This window comes from Cnephaeus nilssonii (genome assembly GCF_951640355.1).
Source record: "Cnephaeus nilssonii genome assembly, chromosome: 10".
Taxonomy (NCBI): domain Eukaryota; kingdom Metazoa; phylum Chordata; class Mammalia; order Chiroptera; family Vespertilionidae; genus Cnephaeus; species Cnephaeus nilssonii.
Genome location: NC_137081.1, coordinates 57,149,875 through 57,171,824, shown reverse-complemented (window position 1 = coordinate 57,171,824; position 21,950 = coordinate 57,149,875). Strand labels below are relative to the sequence as shown.

Sequence of the window (21,950 nt, the reverse complement as noted above, 5' to 3'; positions counted from 1 at the left end):
AAAAGACAATGGGTATTGTTTGATCTTCAAGTACATGATATATAGATTTTTTTTTCAAGATCACATTACCCTTTCTAATTATTTTAATTATCAAAGGTAAAAAAAAAAATTATTTGTATTTTCTGAATATGAACCCTTTGACATCAAAGCCAGATCTCTCAGATATACACGCTAAATGGCAAATATGGAGTCACCAGGAATAAAAATATTATGGATAATATACAAAATGACAAGTATGTAGATGAGAGTTGGTTCTATCATGACAAAATCTTCAGCTTTATAAAGAACCTTTAGTGTTTCTTTACATTTGATAACTGTAATAAATTAAAATACAACTAAATACTAAAATACAACATAGTATTCCTCCATGGGCAGATGGGCAGTGTTGCTCAGTGGATAAAGCATCAGCCTGTGGACCGGAGGGTCATGGGTTCAATCCCTGGTCAAGGGCATGTACCTGGGTTGCAGGTTTGATCTCTGGCCCCAGTTGGGGTGTGTGTGGGAGGCAACCAATCAATGTGTCTCTCTCACATCAATGTTTCTCTCTCTCTCCCCCTCTTCCATTCTACTCTCTCTAAAAAATCAATGGAAAAAATATTCTGGGGTGATGATTAATAACAATCCTATATAATAAAAGACTAATACGCAAATTGTCCCCTCAACTGGGAGTTCAACCAGGAGTTTGAACAGGGGGCGGGGCCAACTGGCCAACCATCTGCGGCCCCTCCCCCCAGCTGGCCTGGCCCAATTGGCCCCGATCGGGGTGGGCCAGCCAGACCCCACTCATGCACAAATTCGTGCACCGGGCCTCTAGTAAATAAATAACATACAACTTAGTGTTCCTATCTTCATATTTAAGGAGAAAAACTGAGAAATAAAATACCTACCTTGTGTACCAACAATCTCCATATGAAGGTGGGCCAGACCACTAGCTATGGAAAGTGCCAGTCTGATCATCCCAGCCACGGTCACTATGTTTCTATTCAAATAGTCATACAAGGAGCCCTGTTCATGATATTCCAAGACAAGCCAAAGTTGGGTCCAAGTTCCATTATCTAACAGGAAAAAATTTGGGTGCTGTAAATATATGTTGAAAAAGAAGCCAAAAGTTTTTAAGAAATGTCAGTGCTTCTAGTAAATCTGTATTGTTAACAAAATTAATTCCTTCGTGGATAATGCCGACGATTCGAATTCGTAAAATAAAACGTCTCAATGAGTTCCTGAAGATGTTGATATATTACAACCAGTTATATGTTCCCACCATAGCTATTGGAAGCTGTGAGGCCGTGATTCTGACTGAACAACTTTCTTATTCCCTTGATATTTGCCAATGATAGCAACCACATTAGAGGAGAAACTACTGAGAGATGCATTTAGGCTCAGTGTTGTGTTATAAATTTCTCTTGAGATTTTAAGAAATATTGTACCAATAAAAAATAGAAATATAAAAAATTTACACAAAGTATTCGTACTGCCATAGGAGCTCTAACATTCTAAGAATGCTAATGTTACTTACCTTTCAAATATGAAGTTGACGATTTTCCCCAAAAGTTCATATTAAGAGCCAAATAAAATAACTAGACATTTTCAAATAGTTTTCCCCTATTTAACCAAAAGCTAATCAAGCTTATAAAAGATTTTTAGCAGAAGAGAAACCAACCTAAGTCTTCTTTAGGAATTATAGTCCTAGAGCTAGCTTTAGCTTTCAGGATCAAGTGTCTACAATAGCCCTGGGCACTCCTGACCAGTTCCGATGCTCAGAGAAACAAAACTATAAAAAACATTTGCTAAGGACTTTTTCTACCTATTGTTAAGTACAAGAGCTCCTCTTTATCCAAACATTTAATTTCCAAAGCTGGTAGTGATAACACTTCCTAGCAATAATAAAAAAAAAAAACACAAACAAACAAACAAAAAAAAACACATAACATAATAAAGTTTACTAATAAACTGACCTTATATAAAACTAACCCTTACTCACACCTCTCTCCCAGCTTAGCACCAGTGGCTATCTTTGCCTTCTCACATCAATGTCTTTGTCAGACAGTTGACTAAAAAGTGAAACTGTAAGTGTTGCAAAAGATACAAAAATGCATGATGATGAAAGTGATGTTAGAGACCATTTAGAATCAGACACAAAGCTACTGACAAGGAAGCCATTGACAGAGATAGACCAGTAACTGAAGAAGAGAAAATCAAGAATGATCTTTCTTGTGCAAATGATCTTTCTTGTTTTATAATCCAAAAAACGTCATGATTAAATTAGCCCATCAAGATGATCCGTATAACTATAGTCATTACTGCTTTCACCACATTCTAATTAATCTAACCAGTAGGTAGTTTAACTCAACATTAGGAAGGAAAAGAATTTCTTAACAGCTTAACAAGAAATGTTTCATTTTCAATAGGCTGTATATATTTTCAAAGAATATGTAGTTAAGAATTTGGAAAGAATCTTTTATTTCTTTTTAATTTATTTTTATTGTTGACTAGAGGCCCAGTGCATAAATTCATGCACCAGTGGGGTCCCTCGCCTGGCCTGAGGGATCAGGCCAAAACCAGCTCTCCGACATCCCCCAAAAGGTCCCAGATTGTGAGAGAGCAAAGGCCAGGCTGAGGGACCCCCACCAGTGCACGATCGGGGCCAGGGAGGGATGTGGGAGGTTGGCCAGCCGGGGAGGGACTATGGGAGAGCTCCACGGCCGGACCCCAGCAGCAAGCTAACCTACCAGTTGGAGCATCTGCCCCCTGGTGGTCAGTACATGTTATAGTAACTGGTCAACTGGTTGACTGTCTGCCCCCTGGTGGTCAGTGCACATCATAGTGAACAGTTGAGCAGCCTTAGCATATCATTACCATATTATGCTTTGATTGGTTGAATGGCCGACCAGACCACCAGACACTTAGCATATTAGGCTTTTATTATATAGCATAGTATTACAGATGTCCTCTTTGTTTGTTTATTTTCCCATTGACCTCCTCCATCTGGCACCCACCCCTCCCAGGCCTTCACCACATTATTGTCTGTGCCCAGAGGCTATGCATATACATAATAATCTATAATAATAAAAGCATAATATGCTAATTAGACTGGACAGCCGAATGACGTTATGGACGTCCTTCCGGACGACCTTCTGGATGAAGCTGGGGCTGTGAGGGCTGAGGCAAGCCACCGCGGCTGCAAGGGCCAAGCCCCTTGCACAAATTTCATGCATCGGGCCTTTAGTATGCATATAAGTTTCCTAGAAGAATCTTTAAAGCTCATCTTGGCTTTACACCATTTTTCTCTAGCAAATCAGATAAGACAAATCATCAGCAAATATAATCATGGCCAAAATATATAATAACTTAAGTTTCTCTTTTGCCATGTAATTAATAATAAATACTTTCATGATCTAGATTGTCTATATATATAAAAGCCTAAGCGAATGAACGGCCAAACGACTGAACGACCAGTCGCTATGATGCACACTGACCACCAGGGGGCAGACACTCATTGCAGGAGCTGCCCCCTGGTGGTCAATGTGCTCAGCTGACCAAGGGGCACCAGACGTCAGGCTCACAGCTGGCAAGCGCAGCTATGGAGGCATGAGCCTCTCCCGCCTCTGAAACAGTGCTACCCAGTGGCAGCGGCAGGTGCAGTGGGGCCAGGATGAGCGGGAGGGGTGCAGCGCCTGGCCCGGGCTCGGGCTCCTCCCTGGCTGCCTGCTGCTTCGCGCACTACTACATCCTTCAGGGGATGTCAGACTGCTGTTTTTGCCCCAATCCCTGCAGGCCAGCTGACATCCCCAGAGGGGTCCTGGATTGCAAGAGGGCACAGGCCAGGCTGAGACACCCCCCCCCCACCCCGTGCAAGAATCCATGCACCAGGCCTCTAGTATTATATAAAAATAATCATAGATTTTTAATTTTTGTAGGTATTGGTAGGTACCTGATATTCACAAATAATTTGTTTGTTTGTTTTTTTAGCTAGAGGTTACAATTTCTACCTCCCAAAGTTCTTTATGTATTACTGATTTGAATAAAAACCAATAGACTGGAGATACACTCACCTTTGTTCCCTGTTCCCCTTTAAGAAAACTAATGCACAGTTAAATGAATAAAAGCTATGCAAAAAGAGAAAAGAGAGCATAGGAATCCACAATCTTTATATCCAGTACCTGATTACTCAGTGATATATACAATATTTTATAAGCATTATTTAAATACCAGAAAGTTGATGCTTTGTCTTGTTCCACAAAACTCAAGAAGTGATACTGTTTGGGGTTGTTACTGTTAAACGTCAAGATATAAATCATACTCAAATAGATTTTCATACAGTAATAGAAAATTTCACTAAAATTGTCTTACTTGCTGCCATTCCCATAATGGTCACAGAAAGCTTGTATCCTGGAGTTTAAGCTTGTTGCACAGATGAAAACTATAGTCCTGGCAAAGGTGAATATTCAACTAGCATTCATTGATATATTTGTACCAATTATCAAAATACTGAAATATGTCTGTCCTGATTAGTTAAGAGCTACTATTGAAAACTCCCAGTGACATTCCTTTTCCCAGGACACTCAAAGCAGCCCCCACCCCACCCCCTACCCCCACCAAGATGCCTCCAGATCTCTTCATGATCCACCAACCACAGGGATAAAAATCCAGCATGGCAGGATTCTCCCAGGATTCTGTTCCAGTTGAAATTTCTGATCTGATTGGGAGGTTCACCAGTCATCAAATATTTAAAATGTCAACCTGGCTATAGTGTCATCACCATTTCATATGACAGGTTTGCCCTTTGCCCTGCTTTATTGGATGGTTATGCACGTGTATCTATGGAGAAGACAAAGGACTTTTCTTTTCTCAATAAAGAAATTAGACTTTTATGTAGGCTTTATTAAAATAAAAATATGATTTATTCTCATCTGATAATAGACATGACACTTTCTTTGCTGAAACCAATTACATTGAAAATACCTTTGTTGTCAGCAGCAATGAAACCAAGGACATTCTCGTGTCTCAGCATCACCGTCTGATAAATTTCTGCCTCGCGAAACCAGGATCTTTCATCTCTGGAGGAGAATATTTTCACAGCCACATCTTCCCCACACCATCTTCCATGCCAGACCTCACCAAATCGGCCTTTTCCTACAATCTCCTGGAGGATAATCGTCCTGGCAATTGTTCTCTGAACCAACAGAGGTAACCCTAACCGAAGAAAAGATGGGATGGACGGTGAATAACAGTAAGTACCAGAAAATAACTGTCAGAATGACCGGTATTTTCACATAAAAAGGCCAACATTTAAGCACTTTAATAATTTTATTGATGTTGAAGAAATAAGCACCTTTATACCAAAATTTTAATGTCAAACATGCTCAAAAAAATATTCCAAATTCTCTTCTCATAATCACAAATACAAATTTCTGGGACATAGCCTGCTGCTGCAGATGTCTGATCTTTCTAGAATTGCTGCCGAATTCCCTGATTTGTACATTAAAGCCAGTCAGATTACTAAGTACACAAAAGTATAAGAAATGCTGTTAGCTTTTAAAATAAAATATATTGGTTCCTAGTACAACTGGGAATGCAGAAAAATTCTTTGAGAATTTTTTAAACCAAATAAAAATTGAAAAGTGAAGAATCAAATTCTACAATCAAGTAAGATAATCATGTTATCTAAAAGCAAGATGCAATGATAGAAAATATCAACTGGATATTTTCTGCAGAATAAAAAACATCAGAGAAAATATATTCTAAGTGCATGTAAAATATTTAGATTCTTTGAATCAATAACTCTACCTCTATAATTCTATCCTAAAGATTCAATGTAATTGCAAAAATTCTGTCAAAATGTTTAACATATTATTTATAAAAAAAATAAGGAAAGGTGTCTAATAATAGAAAATTATTAAATGCTAGAGGCCCAGTGCATGAAATTCATGCACAGGGGGGCAGGGGGAGAGTCCCCTCAGCCCAGCTTGCACCCTCTCGCAATCTGGGACCACTGGCCCCTAACAGCTCACCTGCCTGCCTGTCTGATCACCCCTAACCACTTTGCCTGCCTGCCTGATCGCCCCTAACTGCCTCTGCCTCGGCCCCTGCCACAGCGGCTTTGTCTGGTAGGATGTCTGTAATGACATCTGGAAGGTCGTTTGGCTGTCTGGTCTAATTAGCATGTTATGCTTTTATTATTATAGATTATTATAGATAGTGCAGAGATTAAGAGCACAAATAAGAAAAACCTGGTTTCACATTTCAGCTGTGCCACATGATAACCATGGGCAAATTATTGAACTTCTCTAAGCTTTGGCTTCCTTGACTGAAAAACAGGAGATAATAGTATCCCTTATCTCATAGGGATACTATGAGAATTAGCAAGCATGTTAAGCTCTTAGCACAGTATCTAGCATATTACATACTCAATAATAGTTAGTCCTTAATATTATGTCTTACGTCAAATTACTCAGAGCCAATAATAATGATGCTGCTTATGAAGAGGTATGTCCTAATGATTTGGTTAAATGCTTTTGCTGTGTTAAATAAAATAGCACAGTAAATCCTATCCACTTAAGTAAGTGTACCTATCTATTCAAAATATGCACAGAGAAAAGACTGAAATAGGAAATATACTAAATGCTACTTCTATTTAGTGGCATCAAAGTGAACTGTGATAAGCTTCTTTCTAATATTGTACATTTTCTACAGTGGGTATATATGACTCTTACAATTAGAGGAAAACAAATAAAGAGGTCACAGTAGAATGTATTCTGGAAAGTCATGTGTAGTTGTTGTCACTGTACTTGATAGCGGGGAAACCCTCAGAGCAACAACTGTGCAAGCTCCGGAGGACTCGCCTCTGCTCCTGAGATGAGCCAAGGTGTATTCACATGTTCTCATCCTCATGAGAACCACCCACTATGGCTAAATAAGCACAGACTGTAAGTTTGCTATTATGGGTCTCAACAATTAGTCACAAAGCCCCACAGCCATAAAGTTCTTCTTAGATCATCTGGTTCAACTTTATCATTTTAGGGAAGAAAAAATTGGGGGCCGCAGTAATCACGAAGTGGCCCAGGAATAAGCTGTTAGTGGGGAGGCAGATCTACAACTAAAACACTGGTCTTCAGTCCAGACTCTTGCTCTCTCACCATTTAGTGGATATGATGCATTTCTCCCCTGCTGGGAAGATTTCTAGCAGCAAACTATACAGGCTATTTGTGTAGGCTACAGTCAGATTTACCACTTGACCACACACAATAAAAGTTGTACTAGCAATTATTAAGCCAAATCTCAACCTCAGTCTCTCTCCTCCCTTCCCCGACATGCACCCACACACTCACAAAAACATCACCACCAACAATCGTTACCAACAACAACGCAACAATATTTGGCTAGAGAACTAGATAAGCCAATGCTTTCAAACTGAAAATTGATCAAGCACCCAATCAGTGCCACACACCAGGGACAAAGTAAGACATGGCCTAAGGTACTCAGCACAGCAATTAAGTTGAGACTGTAAAACTCAATGAAAGTTGCCTCGGTATCATTCAAAGCAGCCCCCCAAGATAATCTAATGCTTGGGTTATACACTTGGAGATTTCATTTGAAGATACATGGACGTTGCTTCTCCTCCTGGTTCATTTTATTCTTTTTCATGGCTGTTGTAGGAGCGGATGCCCGTCTGATGGAACGGCACCTTCCTGTCACCGTCCGTCAGAAGTGCTCCATCATGAGAGCAAAGCAGCAGCCTATCCAGTCTCTTAGAAGCCACTGAGACACTGTCCGCTCTCAAAGACAGCCCAGGAACACGGCGGTCCATGTTCCTCTCTCACGGGCATTACATCTCCTTGAAATCGGTCCCTGACCAGGTCAAGGATAAGCTTCACAAGTTTTTGTTTCTCAACATTTGACAAAGTGGCCTCTCGTTTAAGGTCACCGGACAATTAAGAGAAGCAGAACCGCCCGATCCCCTCAGCAGCGGGGGGAGCTTTTGTGGCAGAAGCCTTGCTGCAGACAAACCAGCTCTGCTTATGAAAGGCCGTGCTGCCGCCGCTTACGTTAGCCAGCGGTCACTGCCAAGGACATATATGCAGCTGGCTTAGGGGAAAAGTGCCTAAAGCTCTTTCGAATTGTGCATTACAAAAGTCACCCATGCATGGGTCCATTTACAGCTTTCTTTTTAGGATAATCTAAAGAGGAGAGTTCAGCAGTCAATAAATCCAGACTCGGGTTTAAAGACGCCCAGAAGGAGCAAAAAAACTTAATGTGAATTTTTCATTTTATGCCCTGGCTCATGACTACTTTGTTAAATTAAATATACAGTCTCCAGTTATAAAAATCTCTAGAACGTTTATTTAAAAGGAAAATCCTTGGTCATATTAAACATATTCAAAGAGTTGCTCCAAAATACACATTCAACCTAACACGGGTGAACTGAAATGTCTGGGTGGTAATTAAGTAGATGGTTTTTTAATCACTTGAACCTCATGAAGAAATTATTTAAGGTTTCAAGGAACTTGGCACACATCAGAGCTCTCTGTGCACATATTCTGTGCCTACATTGTTGCCAGCGCTCAAAATATTAGGGCACAATGGGCCCCAAAATGTAATACTCAAGGAAGAAAAAAAGTAGTGAACTGAACAAGTTTTACTTTTAAAGAAAGAATACCATCTTTCTAGCCAATAATTTAATTTGGATTTCAGTTTTATAAACTTTGTAGTTTGGAGACACTTTGCCAACGTTCCTCCCCTGGACACATGCCACCTAATTTGGGCAGTGAGGGTGTAAGTGCTGAGATGTTGGTCAGTGAGAGAGCAGGCCATCTTGCCCCAGAAGCAGCCAACTACCTGGGCTCCCTGGGTGACATGACCGGGCCTCCCTTTTCTGGACTCTGTGGTGAGTCCATAGCTATATCATATTATATATGACTAGTGACCCGGTGCACAAAATTCATGCACATTAAAAGGGGATTAATTAGAGGAAATATTTTAATATTGCTATTTGCCCTTTCTCTATAATAGAAGTGTCAGAGATGAAAGAAAATTAGTAAACTGTATATGAAAATCTTCCTCCTGTCAGAGTCTGGGGCACACCACGGGAACCAGAGTCAAGTCCCCGCCCACCCACATGCGCCTCAAAATCGCGTGAAACCCAGACCCGGCCGGCACCCCCCCCCCCATTGGGTTAGATCCAGACCCAGCCGGTCCCACCCTTGTCAAGTCCCACCGGGTGGGGGGGTGTAGCCTCAAGTCCCCTGGCCCAGCGCCAGGGCGGGGGGTGCTCTTTGAGATCCCCTGTCAAGCCCTGCCGGGCGGGGGGAATGGCCTGAGGTCCCCTGTCAAGCCCCGAAGGGCGGGGGGCGCAGCCTCAGATCCTCCATCAAGCCCCACCGGGAGGGGGGCACAGCCTCAAGTCCCCCGTCAAGCCCCGCTGGGCAGGGGGCGCAGCCTGAGGTCCCCCAGCTCGGGGTGAAGGGAGCAGCCTGAGGTCCCCCGGCCTGGCAGCGGGGTGGGGGGTGCGGCCTGAGGTCCCCTGGCCTGGTGCCAAGGCGGGGGGCATGGCCTGAGGTCCCCTGTCAAGCCCCATGGGGGCAGGGGAGTGGGCGCAGCCTCAGGTCCCTGCTGATTCCTCATTAAGGCTCGTTACGGGAACTTGGCCTCCGCTGTGGGTGCAGCCATCATGTGTTACGGAAACCCCGCCTTCCCTGTGGGCACCGCCATCTTTGTGTTGGAGTGACAGTCAATTTGCATATTCCATCTTTATTATATAGGATGCTCATATAGATGCCAGCGCCCCTCTGTTGTTAACCCCTGTTAATTGTGCCTGTCTGTGTGCTCCTTGAAATATGTTTGGGGTCATCATCCTTAATAATCCTCCCAAAGCAAGGGGGGGATGCAGGGGCATCTGACGTGGCTCACCTAGCCTCGCCCTAGTCCACATTTCGGCAACACCGCATGCTGACAGGATTTCCGGACGCTACGTGAGAGCAGGGAGCCTGCTGCCCCTTAGGGAGTTTGTTATCACAGGGGAAACTCTGCTCTATCACCAGAAACCCACAGAGCCCTCAGACGCTTTGTGCTACAAGAAAGGCTCACTTAGGCCAGAACAAAGCCCTGTACTTGAGTTGTGTCAGCAGCTCCTGGAGTTCCATTGAAGAGGAAGAGAATTATCATACAACCTCAGCAGCAAAAGCCAGCACACCAATGCTCTGCTCTTCCCTTTCATCTTTCATTTCTGTGCTTTAAGAACATATTCTTGATTTTAATTTCAGGTCAGCTCTCTGGGAACTTCACCCACACATCCCAGGGGTACCTACAGATTCAGAAGACCTTCATAACCACAAGCGAAGGTGCTCTAAGTACATTACTTTGCATAACTGAGTTCTCTTGCTCAGAACTCAGCTCCTTAGATACAGTAACTCCTTTGTGCACAGGAACCATTACCAGGAGAGCAACAATTTTTCCTCCTCATCATAATGGAGAGGGGAGAGCAGAGAGACTCTTTCATGCTTCAGGAATTCTGAAGGACTGTCAGAGTAAGAATCTGAATACCTAAAGCCTCAAAAGCCAACGGAAAGGACTTAATTCTTTAGGCCATGACGGTTTTTTCTCTTCTTCTAATCCTAAAATAAACTTTTATGTCAGAACTTAGCATGTACCAGATCAAGCATTTGAAATGATAGAATTCATATTGGGGCCCTTTTTTGTTAAAAAATGTTTTTACTGGTTTCTTTACTTTTTAATCCTAACCCAAAAATATGTTTTTATTTATCTTAGAGAGAGAAGAAGGAAGAGAGAGAAACATTTATCAGTTGCCTCCCATACACACCCCAGCTGAGGATCAAACCTACAACTTTTTGGTGTACTGATATAGGACAATGCTCCCACCAACTGAGCCACCTGGCTAGGGCTGTTTTTATTTATATATATATATATATAAACCTAAGTGACCAAATGACCAAACAACTGAACGACCGGTTGACTGGTCGCTATGATGTGCACTGACCACCAGGGAGCAGATGCTCAACACAGGTGCTGCCCCTGGTGGTCAGTGTGTTCCCACAGCGGAAACACCACTCAGCTGATGGACAGACACCAGATGCTGGGCTCATGGCTGGCAAGTGCAGCTGCAGCAGCCGCGAGCCTCTCCCACGTCTGCAACAGTGCTATCAAGTGGCGAGTGGCGAGTGGCAGTGGCAGGTGCAGTGGGGCCAGGATGAGTGGGAGTGGCATGGTACCTGGCCCAGGCTCAGGCTCCTCCCTGGCCGCCTGCTGCTTTTTGCACTACAACATCCCTTGGGGGATGTTGGATTGCCGGTTTTGGCCCGATGCCCCAGGTGACCTGCGGGGATCGGGCTGAAACCAGCAGTCCAACATCCCCCAAAGGGTCCCGGATTGCAAGAGAGCGCAGGCCAGGCTGAGGGACCTCACCAGTGCACAAATCCATGTACAAGGCCTCTAGTATTTAAATAAGTTTCCTTACTTAAAAAATGGACCTTGGGCACATACCAGATCCGGATCCAGAGGCGGTCACATCGTAAATCAGATCTTTCAGAGTTTTCCCAGCATTCACCAGGTTGCATTCAGAGAGGGGCTCCTCCACATTCTGCCTCTTTTTCTTCCTGTTGCTGCACTGTCGACCTTGGCATGCCCAGATGCTCAGCACTGCCGCCACGGACAGCAGGCACACTGGCACGGTAATAACAACGGTCAGCTCCATGGGTCCGAGTTTGGGGGCATTTGGTGAGGCTGCAGTTTAAAAAAAAACATGACCATCAATCAACCCATTTAAAATATTTTAGAAATTGGAAATGTGATCACCAACATTTCACATCTATAATGTGCAGCTACACAGTGTACACTGATGACAGTTGGCAAAGGCTCGCTGTGTTGTAAACAAGGATGGGAAAGGAGGCTGAGGTCAGGCTGCAGCTAGGAATGGCTATGCCAGGTGCCAATGGAGACAGAATTAGGACCACGGAAAGCGCTCACACAGGGGATCCTTTCTTTCTTTCTTTCTTTCTTTCTTTCTTTCTTTCTTTCTTTCTTTCTTTCTTTCTTTCCTTATTTATTTATTTATTTATGTTAATCCTCACCCAAGACTATTTTTCCATTGATTTTTAGAGAGAGTGGAAGAGAGGGAAAGAGACAGAGAGAAACATCAATGTGAGAGAAGCATATCGATTGGTTGGCTCACACACATGCCCCAACTAGGGCCAGGGATAGAGGTATATGCCCTTGATCAGAAATAATCTGGGACCCTTCAGTCCTCAGGCCAATGCTCTATCCACTGAACCAAACCAGCCAGGGCAGGAATCCTTTTTAAAACCTCTAAGCATTTGACATTTTTCTCCTATTTTCTCCCCATTTTTCAGCAGCCCATTCTTAGAGCACACTCATTCAGATTCATTCATGCCACAAGTAATTACCGAGCTCCTGCAATAATATGTTGCCACCATTCCAGGTGTGGAGATACAGTGGTGAGAGAGACCAAATCCTTGCTCTTGTGACACTTACGTTCCACACATCCAGCAAGAGGAGATAAGTGCTATGATGAAAAAGGAAGCAGAAGAGACAGAGTGATGGCCAACGCTACTTTAGATAGAGTGGTCCTAGAAGGCTGCTCTGGCAGGTGTCAGGGAGCTACCATGGAGGGTGTCTCAGGGAAGTGTGTTCTGTCAGAGGGACAGCAAGAGTAAGGTGCTCTGAGACAGAGACCTACTGGTGTGTTCAGGACAACCTAGGCCTCGAGTGAGGTAGACCAGGAGACAGACAGAAAGAAATGGGGCCAGGGAAGAAAAAGAGAGGAAGGGCATGTGGGGTCTTCCAGGCTAAAAGGACTGGGAATTGTATTCTAAGTAGAAGCTCTTGCAGGATTTTGAGCAGGCAAGTGAAATATGATCCAACTTAATATTCTGTGTGGCTGCTATGTGAAGTCACTAGGAGCACAAGAAGAGACAAATTAGAAACCTAATGAAATAATCCTGGCAGGAAATGATGGTCTTGGCTGACAACCCTATCTAAAATAGTCCTTCCTTCTCATTCCCCATTCACTCTCTATACTCTTTTCCTGTTTTATTTTAATTCCTGGATCTTACTGCCACCTGGCACATCGTATATTCATTTATCTATTATCTGATTTCCTCCACAGAGCATGCGCTTCATCAAAGGAAGAACTTCGCCTGCTTTGTTCCCAACGATGCCCCATGTTTACCGTGGTAGATGGTCAATAACTAGATCTTGAATAGCAGAGTCACCGAAAGTTTTACTAGTTTTGTACCTTTGTTAAGTAAAGGATAAGATTTTTCATTTCAGAAAAATAAATATGATAGTGGAAACCACAGAACATCGGGGGATAAAATTAAATTTGGCACTTTAATTTTAAAATACATATAGCCAAATTTTTTAAAAGTTCGCCCTATATCTAAGAAATCTTTTTAATTTAGAAAAAAACAGTGATACATGAAAAGTCTATGATGTCAGATATTGCCTGTGTTTTTCAAAGAAGTTATTTTGACACTTGAAATAAGCACGTAGTTCGTTTTTTTCACGCACTGCAGACAGCCTCAGCATCAATTTAATTTTATCCTCTAGTCCTAGCAGCAGGGGATGTTGGTTTTTGTTTTCAATAAACCTTAGGGTATATTTAATAGAATAGGGATACATAATTCTGGAGTCTTAACCTAATTTTCGGTTCTCGAACATCAAGGAGAAGAAAAAAATGCAGGCTTTGGAGAGAGAAGCAGGTTATATGTGGCTATTGTGCCTTGAGCAAACTGCACCCTCCCCCAACACCCGTCCAATTGCTCCGCATAGGCCAGTGAGAGGGTTAGATAGATATGAGACATCGAATTAATAGCATAACACCTGCACCTTAGAGTCTAGACAAATTACAGTGATAATGGACCTTGTGAATTAAGTCACTCCTCAGACTTCCTTCTTTGCAACTGACAACCATGGAGTTATGTTACATGTAATTACATTTTACTTACAACTGCAACCAGAATATATTAATATAATTTTAAAACAATTATTATTTAATTCTAAAGGAAAAATAATAAAAATCCTCAAAATTGTGTTCATAGAAGTTTCATTATAATCCTAAAAACAGTAGTCTAGCTACAACCAATGAGTAAAAGATTTAAAGCTGTTAAGTGAACTTTGGAAACAAACATAACTCATACTCTTCTACTTTGCCTCCTGCATTTTGGCAGATCACCAACTTGCCTTCTCCTGAGTGTTTCAGGATTCCTGTGAAATCATTAGAAGTTGCACAGGCGCATATGGGGAGAGCTTGGCCTTGAGTGTTCTTATGACAAAGTGTAAGAGTTTTCTAACTTGACTTTGCGTTAGAATCATTAACCATGGCACTTGCAACTTCTGAAGTTTGCTTATAAAAGCATTATTAAGCATTTCACATGGATCTTTCAAATTTACATTTCAAGTTTTATCTATATTTTTATGTGCTCACAAAAGTATTCTAAGAAAGCCACAGAATATACTCAATCACTTGCAATTTACATAAACAACTATTTAAACATTTTTAAAATAAAATTCCATTATTGGATACATTTATATGGGTAAATTTTATTTTGATATATGTTATTAGGAACTAACAATATAAACATTACAGTTAAAAAGCTTATTGATTCCCTCATTTGAATAAATGCATTGCTCAGATCACTATGGCAACCAATAAGGAAGCAAAAGGTCAGCAACCCTGAAAATAGAATAATGCTCTAGAGAAGGCTACTGCTTTCAGGAATGTTTATTACACAAGGGTAATGTTTCTTTTTTGTGTGAATAAATTTACTGATACAAGTTAGTAAGAAAAAAGATTACTCAGCTAGAAAAACGCTAGCAACACCATCCAGAAAGACCTCCTGAAACACTGAGCAATTTTTAAAGCAAACATTTGTAAAACAGTCTTCTAAGTCAAGTGTTGATTGTCATCTTCATAGGAGATAAATGAAGAAAAACTGTAGTCTACACCCCATGAGTCATGGTAGAAGGAGACAATGGTGCAGTTAAGAAGACATTTTGATAAGTTACCTCTGGTTAGCATATTAATTTTTTGAGCAGGTTTTACATTTTTTTATCATAAGAGAACACGCATTATTTGATCATTCCCAATTTTTGAGCTTGTCAGTTGAGATGCATTCCCCATGGGGAGGGATATGTTAATCCCAAAAGTGAGGTCTGGGAAATGCTGCATTGCTAATTAAAGTTACTTCACTCCCTAGTAATTAAATAGAAGAGGATGGGGAGCAAAGGAGAGGAAAGCACTAGTCTAGATGAGTCAGAGCCTAGCCCACAAATATCTCCCTTATGTAAGTTCCACATGCATTAAACCAAGACAACGCAGAGAAAGGGAGTAGTAACAAATGAATAATTTATAATTTTATTCCTCAAAAAAATAGTGACACACTAAGCAAAGGGAAATCTACCTCATGATGACCATCTTTTAACCTGCCATTTTAAAGCATCTTGCCCTATCCGGTTTGGCTCAGTGGATAGAGCATTGATTGGCCTGCGGACTGAAGGGTCCCAGGTTCGATTCCGGTCAAGGGCATGTACCTTGGTTGTGGGCACATCCCCAGTGGGTGGTGTGCAGGAGGCAGCTGATCGATGATTCTCTCTCATTGATGTTTCTAACTCTCTGTCCCTCCCCTTCCTCTCTGTAAAAAAAATCAATAAAAATATATTTAAAAAATAAAAATAAAATAAAATAATAAAATTAAAGCATCTTTATGTGGGTACCATCATTTCAAACATTTGCTTGATGGTAATGAAAATACATTTCTAATTGGTTTCTTGTTGCTTTACTAAATTGGTCCAAAGACTGGATCCAGATGGATTGACTTGTATAATGTTGCACTGAGGACAACTCTCTAAGGGGGATGCCAGAGAAGGTGGGCACCATCCACACCCTCGTGGCATTTAGATTCTAGTAATGAATACATGATCCAGCTAGGGGACAATTCCAAAGCAACTTCGCAAGTAAAAATATAGAGGAAAGTTTATGTAAGATCAAAGGAGGTGGGAGAAAAAAAATCATCATGAAGAGTTTCATTCATGATGAATCAGTCCAATATAAAAGAATATGTAACTAATGAGTCTAGGAGCTAAGTCACAAACACCTTATTTTTTTTGTTTTCATGTCTAATTTTAATTCTGGAGTGTAAAGATCTTTCTAATTAAAATATAGTTGACATGCAATATTATATTAGTTTCAGGTGTACAGCATAGTAAAATATGTTGTTGGTATTTTATTAGAGATTGCATTGAACTTATAGATTGCTTTGGGTAGTATGGACATTTTAATGATGTTAATTCTACCGATTCATAAACACAGTATATTCTTCCATTTGTTTGTATTTTCCTCTACTTCTTTTTTCCAATGTCTTGTAGTTTTCTGAGTACAGGTTTTTGGAGCACAAACACTGGTTTTATTTATCTAACATCCCCATGCAGTTCTATACTCGCTTATGGCAGGCAGCCCCTCCACACCCTGAGCCTGTCCTAGCCTCCTGTGTCCTCATAGTCACCCTTATAAATGTCATCAGGAATAATCCAGTTAGAAGTTATTTCAGTTAGATCCCTCCAACATGCCCCACTATAAAGAAGAGCAAATGGTTTCCCCTTTTCTCAGAGCAAGAATAATCATGTCAAACAGGTTGGTTTTGATTAACATGGACCTCAAGTACTGAACAGCATCAAAGATTATAAAATATTTTATTTTAGAGATTATAAAATATTTCTATCACTGAGCCATGACAGTTATAGAAATAACATGAGAATTATTTCTGCCTTTGAACTGTATCAGATGAGCCACTGACAGGCCATTTTGTTGGCCAGTGCTCAGTCTATAAATGGAAAGCATATACTGTCTTCATCTGGCCTGATCTAATGAGTGTATGGCAGGCAGGGAACACCACACATAAAAAGATTTCCTGAACAGTTCTTGTGCCGCTGATTTTCTGGGAGTATGTGAGGAACACTGAGAAGCTTCCAATCTTCTTTCATCCACTAGCATCTGAACGTAAGTATAATAATATTTTTATATTTTAAGGAAATAGAAATGTTAGACTGAAGAATATAGTCTTTGGCACAAGGGATATGAAAAAAGTTTGACTCAAGCAGAAGTGAGATTAATAAAACATAGGGAAAGAGAATTTAAATGGACCCTACCGCTTTTCTTAATTTCAGGGCATGGACCCAGAGATTCATTTCTTAATCTGTCATCAAAACGCATATCCTCTGTGAAGACATTAGATAGTAATTACTAGAAGAATATTTTAGTTTTTCCTCAAGCCAACCTTCTACATGGGAAAAAGAAAACTTCCTTTGGAGCCCCACCCATAGTTGTATCTCTGTCTCCCCAGCTCACAGCAGAGAGCCTTGTTCAGAGAAGGCACATTAAAATATTGATGACAAAGGAAAAGTTACAGTTTTCTGTCCTAAAGTTCATGCTAATATCATTTCTCCCACAGGTAGCACATTCACACAGAGCAGCTTGTTCACTTAGAAAAGACTGATGTAAGATAATCATATTGTGACCTAGTTCAATCACCCAAAATGATAGTTGAGTAAATAGGTAATAGTATTTCTAGAACTGAGAGAGTAGGGACTTACATAATGCAAAATCTTAAATTTAGCATTGGTTATAAATTTTACTTTCAATGTCCCATTACATCCCTATGAACAAAATTGCATAACTGAAATCAGTATACTTGTTTCTGGAGACAAGAAATGCTTCCTATCTTCCTACATTAAACTTTTAAAGCACAAGTTCGACTTCTTTGTATTCTTGTATTTCACAGCACTTTCCAAAATATAAAATTCATAGCATCTCTCATTTTATGGGGGTAGGGGGGAAACATCTGGCACACCTGCCAGGTGTGCACTGAATTCTCAGAGAATGAGCTATAAATGGATTGTTCATGTGATAGCAGAACAAGTCCACAAGGGGTCCCATGAGCATTTCTCAGACTGTGGATGTCACCTTACACTGACTAGATCAATGAATGTATGTTTAAAGTAAAAAACCATAAAAGAGACAACCATGAATTTGTAAAGAAATGCAAATAAGACTTTTAAACTCCAAAAGAATATTACTCACTATCTAAATGTTGGATTTTTTATAATTATAACATGCTTTAAAATTATTAATTTTTGATCAATTAAATTCTAATGTTTTGGCAGTTTATCTTCCTTCAGTTTGGTTTATATTGAAAGTCTCATTTAGACATGTACCTAATAAATATGCATAGTTCACATACTCTTAACTGATACAAATAATCAGTTTTCTTTTTCTCTTTACACACTAAGAACAGAACAGGAAGGTGGAAATTGTTCTGAGGTTAATAAAGCACCTACGTTTTAATGTTGTGCATGTATTTTCTTTATTGAAACTAATTATTTGAGTTAGTCAAAAATATAATAGCTTTATTAAAATAGTCTATTGAAATCTGAAAGGAAACATCAGAAATTATTATTAAACTTAGCCTTCCAAACACTGTGTTTTGGGAACAAAAAAGATGCCAGGGACTTGACTGTTTTTGTTGAATAGTCTATTTCCATATGAAGGGTAGTAATTAGTGCAAGCATGAACTAAATAGTAATTCCTATCAAAATGAATCCTATAAATAACCAACTTCAATATGTATTGGCTATACATATTGAATGAATGAATGAATGAATGAATGAATGAAGAGGGAAAGCCAATGCCCAATAAGGAAGGGTCAGTCTCTTCGGCTTCAGGCAACTGATAAGAAGAGAAAGACATCGAGGATGCCAGACCTCCTGATTTTTCATGAAAAATCACACATTAGGATTTTCATATTAATACTCTTACCTTTTAACGTTATAAAAAAATTCACTTTTATTGTCCATAAATTGTGTAGATAACACAAAACTTGTCTGTGGGCCAGATATAATAAGTAGATAAAATTCTGGATGACCTATTTTGCTGTTTCCGTGTTCATTAGAACTGGGTTTGCTACAAATAACAAAGGAAACCAAATAGAAGTTTTCTCTTCTCTTTCATGTAAAAGGAACTGGAAGATGGGTCATCCGATGTTAGAACGTGGCTCCATGAGTGTTCAGCCAGGCTCCTTGCATCTCCCTTGTTGCCATCCCTGTGGTATAGCCATTATCCCCATGGTCCGGGGCAGCTGCTAAAATCCCATCCTTTACTTCCAGGCAGTGTGACGGAGGATGGCATGGCAATGTGCCAGTTCTGTTTTGGAGTCTTCTCAGAAGTCCCCCAAAACATGCCACTCATCTCATTAGCCAGAACTCAGTCATATGGCCACACTTACCTTATGGGTAGCTGAAAATACTGTCTGTTAGGTGGACAGCCACACAACCAACTAAAAGTCTAGGCTCTGGGCTAAATGGGTATTGAAAGAAACTAGATATCTTGAAATACTTATTTATAGTCATAGTAAACTCTGATCCATCCATTAGATTTTTTTTTTTCATTAGAAAAGGAACATACATGCAACAAAACAAGTCAGTATAAGAATTTATAAGAAAAGGGTTAAATAATGTCCTTAACCAGATAGCTCTCAATACCAACTCCAGATGTTAATAGAATGTGTAACTTCCATAAAGTTACTATATTCAAAAATTACTTTAAAATTATGTTTTGTTCTTTTGTTGTGAAATGTAATAAGTATACAAAACAGTACATACAATATGTATATAGGTTGGGTATACAAATAATTATAAACTCCCAATCCCCCAGTCCCCTTACTCTCACATGATCACAACTTTATCCTTTCCCCAAGAGTAACCATTATCCTGATATAGAGAATACTCATTTCCTCGCCCTTGTACTGTGTTTCCCAGAACCCCTTTTCCTATATGATTCCATGTTGAAATTGGAATATTTATGTACATGTTCATAAATGAGAATGTGTTATAATTTCTTTTTTCATGTCTTTGGTGGTTTTTTATATCAAGGATATGCATAAGATGAGTTAAGGAGTGTTTCCTCTTTGTCTATGTTTTGGATGAGTTTGTACAAGAATTACCTGTTTCTAGAAGTTTAGCAAATTTTCTGTTAGAGCCTCTTGGGCTTTAAATTTTTCTTTATGGGTATTTTTACTACCATTTTAAAAACTACTCATTCAAATTTTTTAATGTCATAAGACTATTCAGCTTTGGTAAATTATAATTATCTAAAATATTAGGTTGTTATTAATCATGTTGTTTCAATCATATATAGTCTTACTCTAATTTTTAAATCTATTTCTATCAATTACCAATATAGTAGTGTATTAAAATCTCCTCTTGAGATTGTTGATTTCTCTATTTCTCCTTATAGATTTGTAAACATTCTCCTTATTTATGAGACCATGCTCTTTAAGCACACAGAAATTTCAACTTATTAAGAATCCCTGGTAACCATTATAAAGTGACCTTTTTTACTCTTTTTTTAAATATTAAAGTTTATTTTGTCTGCTCTTAATATCAAAATAGATCAACATTTTTGTTTGTTCAATATGTGCATGGTTTATCTTTTTTCATCACAATAATTTTAACATTTCTTTAAACTTTCATTTTTATACATTAAAAATTAAATTGGATTATCCTATATGATAATCTTTGTTTATTAACTGAAATATTTTATCTATTTATATTAAATTATTTACATTTTAGTGTTATTGACATATTTGGATAATTTCTTTATGTTACCTCTCTCTCTCTCTCCTCTCTCTCTCTCTCTCTCTCTCTCTCTCTCTCTCTCTCTCTCTCTCTCTCTCTTCTTCTCTCTCATTTTCCCCCCTGCTCTGCTACATAATAAGCCCAAGGTTCCTCTCTGGGATTACAAGAAGATGGGCTTATATCTGGTTTACACTTTCAATAAAGAAAGAGACCTTGATATCTCTGCTAAACATGGGGTTTCTATTAGACAACCCAATTTGAGCAAACCATGTTTCTTAACTTTTATCTTCTTTGAACCTTGAGATCCCTAATAACAAAGCCCAACATTTTTCTTATTAGATAAAAAACATACACATGAGAAAAAAGTATCAGATAAGATTATCAGAAAGTTAGATAATAAGGTCTTAAATAATAAGGGTGTTCATTGATTCACATAACAAGAAATCTGGAAGTAGGCTGGTGACTTTACTGAGTCTCTTTATTAATAAATCATAGGGACAATATTATAGTTACCATTTTTTTCAGTCATATATGTTACAAATATTTCTATCCCATGTTTAATTTATCTTTTGTTTTATGTATGTTATCTTTTACCACTCATTTTTATTTTAGTTTGCATGTAGTCAATTATATTTATCTTTTCCTTTTATAGCAGTTGGATTTCCTATCTTATTTAAGAACAGCCTTCACACTATAAAGTCACAAAAATCATTTTTTTCTAAATTTTCCTCTGACATTTAAATTGTTTTTGCATTTCACAATTAGATATCTAATTGAGCTGTAGTTTATTTTTGTATATGGTATGACACTGTTGTAGGGCCCTGTTTTCTTCCATATGGATAGATAATTATGCCAGCATCATTTCAAAAATAAACTGTCCTGGAATTTCCACTTCTGTCAAGTTACACTTAAATGTCCACAGACGCCCTTCTTGGTGTAGCACAAACAAAAATGCTGAATAAACTATAAATGAAATCTATTACATGATTAAGCTGGTGGGAACATAAAAGAACTGTTCAATGGGCAAAATTGAAGTGCAAAGGGAGAGAGGTGCTTGAGCACCAGCGCTGCCATTTGCCCTACAAGTATTGTCCAGTTCTTGATGGTTAAGTGCTTAGTTTACAAGACTGATTCACAAGATCAGGAGATAAAACTGATTCCTGTCCTAGCCTGTGTGGCTAAAGTGATTGGGAGTGGTCCTGTGCACCAAAAGGTTGCTAGTTTGATTCCCAGTCAGGGCACATACCCAGGTTGCAGGTGGAGGGAGTGCAGGAGACAGATGATCAATG

At 39.6% G+C, this 21,950-nt stretch overlaps 1 protein-coding gene across 1 annotated transcript in view; it reads right to left on the bottom strand.

Annotated features, from left to right (window-relative positions):
• Nucleotides 1–21,950, bottom strand: part of ACVR1C (activin A receptor type 1C) — a 79,693-nt gene that overhangs the window by 11,387 nt on the left and 46,356 nt on the right. The window contains exons 3-5 of the mRNA XM_079781830.1: nucleotides 11,497–11,736; nucleotides 4,963–5,193; nucleotides 888–1,055 (exon numbers count right to left, since the gene is read on the bottom strand). Coding sequence (XP_079637956.1) covers nucleotides 888–1,055; nucleotides 4,963–5,193; nucleotides 11,497–11,736 — 639 coding nt within the window. The remainder of the gene's footprint in view (nucleotides 1–887; nucleotides 1,056–4,962; nucleotides 5,194–11,496; nucleotides 11,737–21,950) is intronic.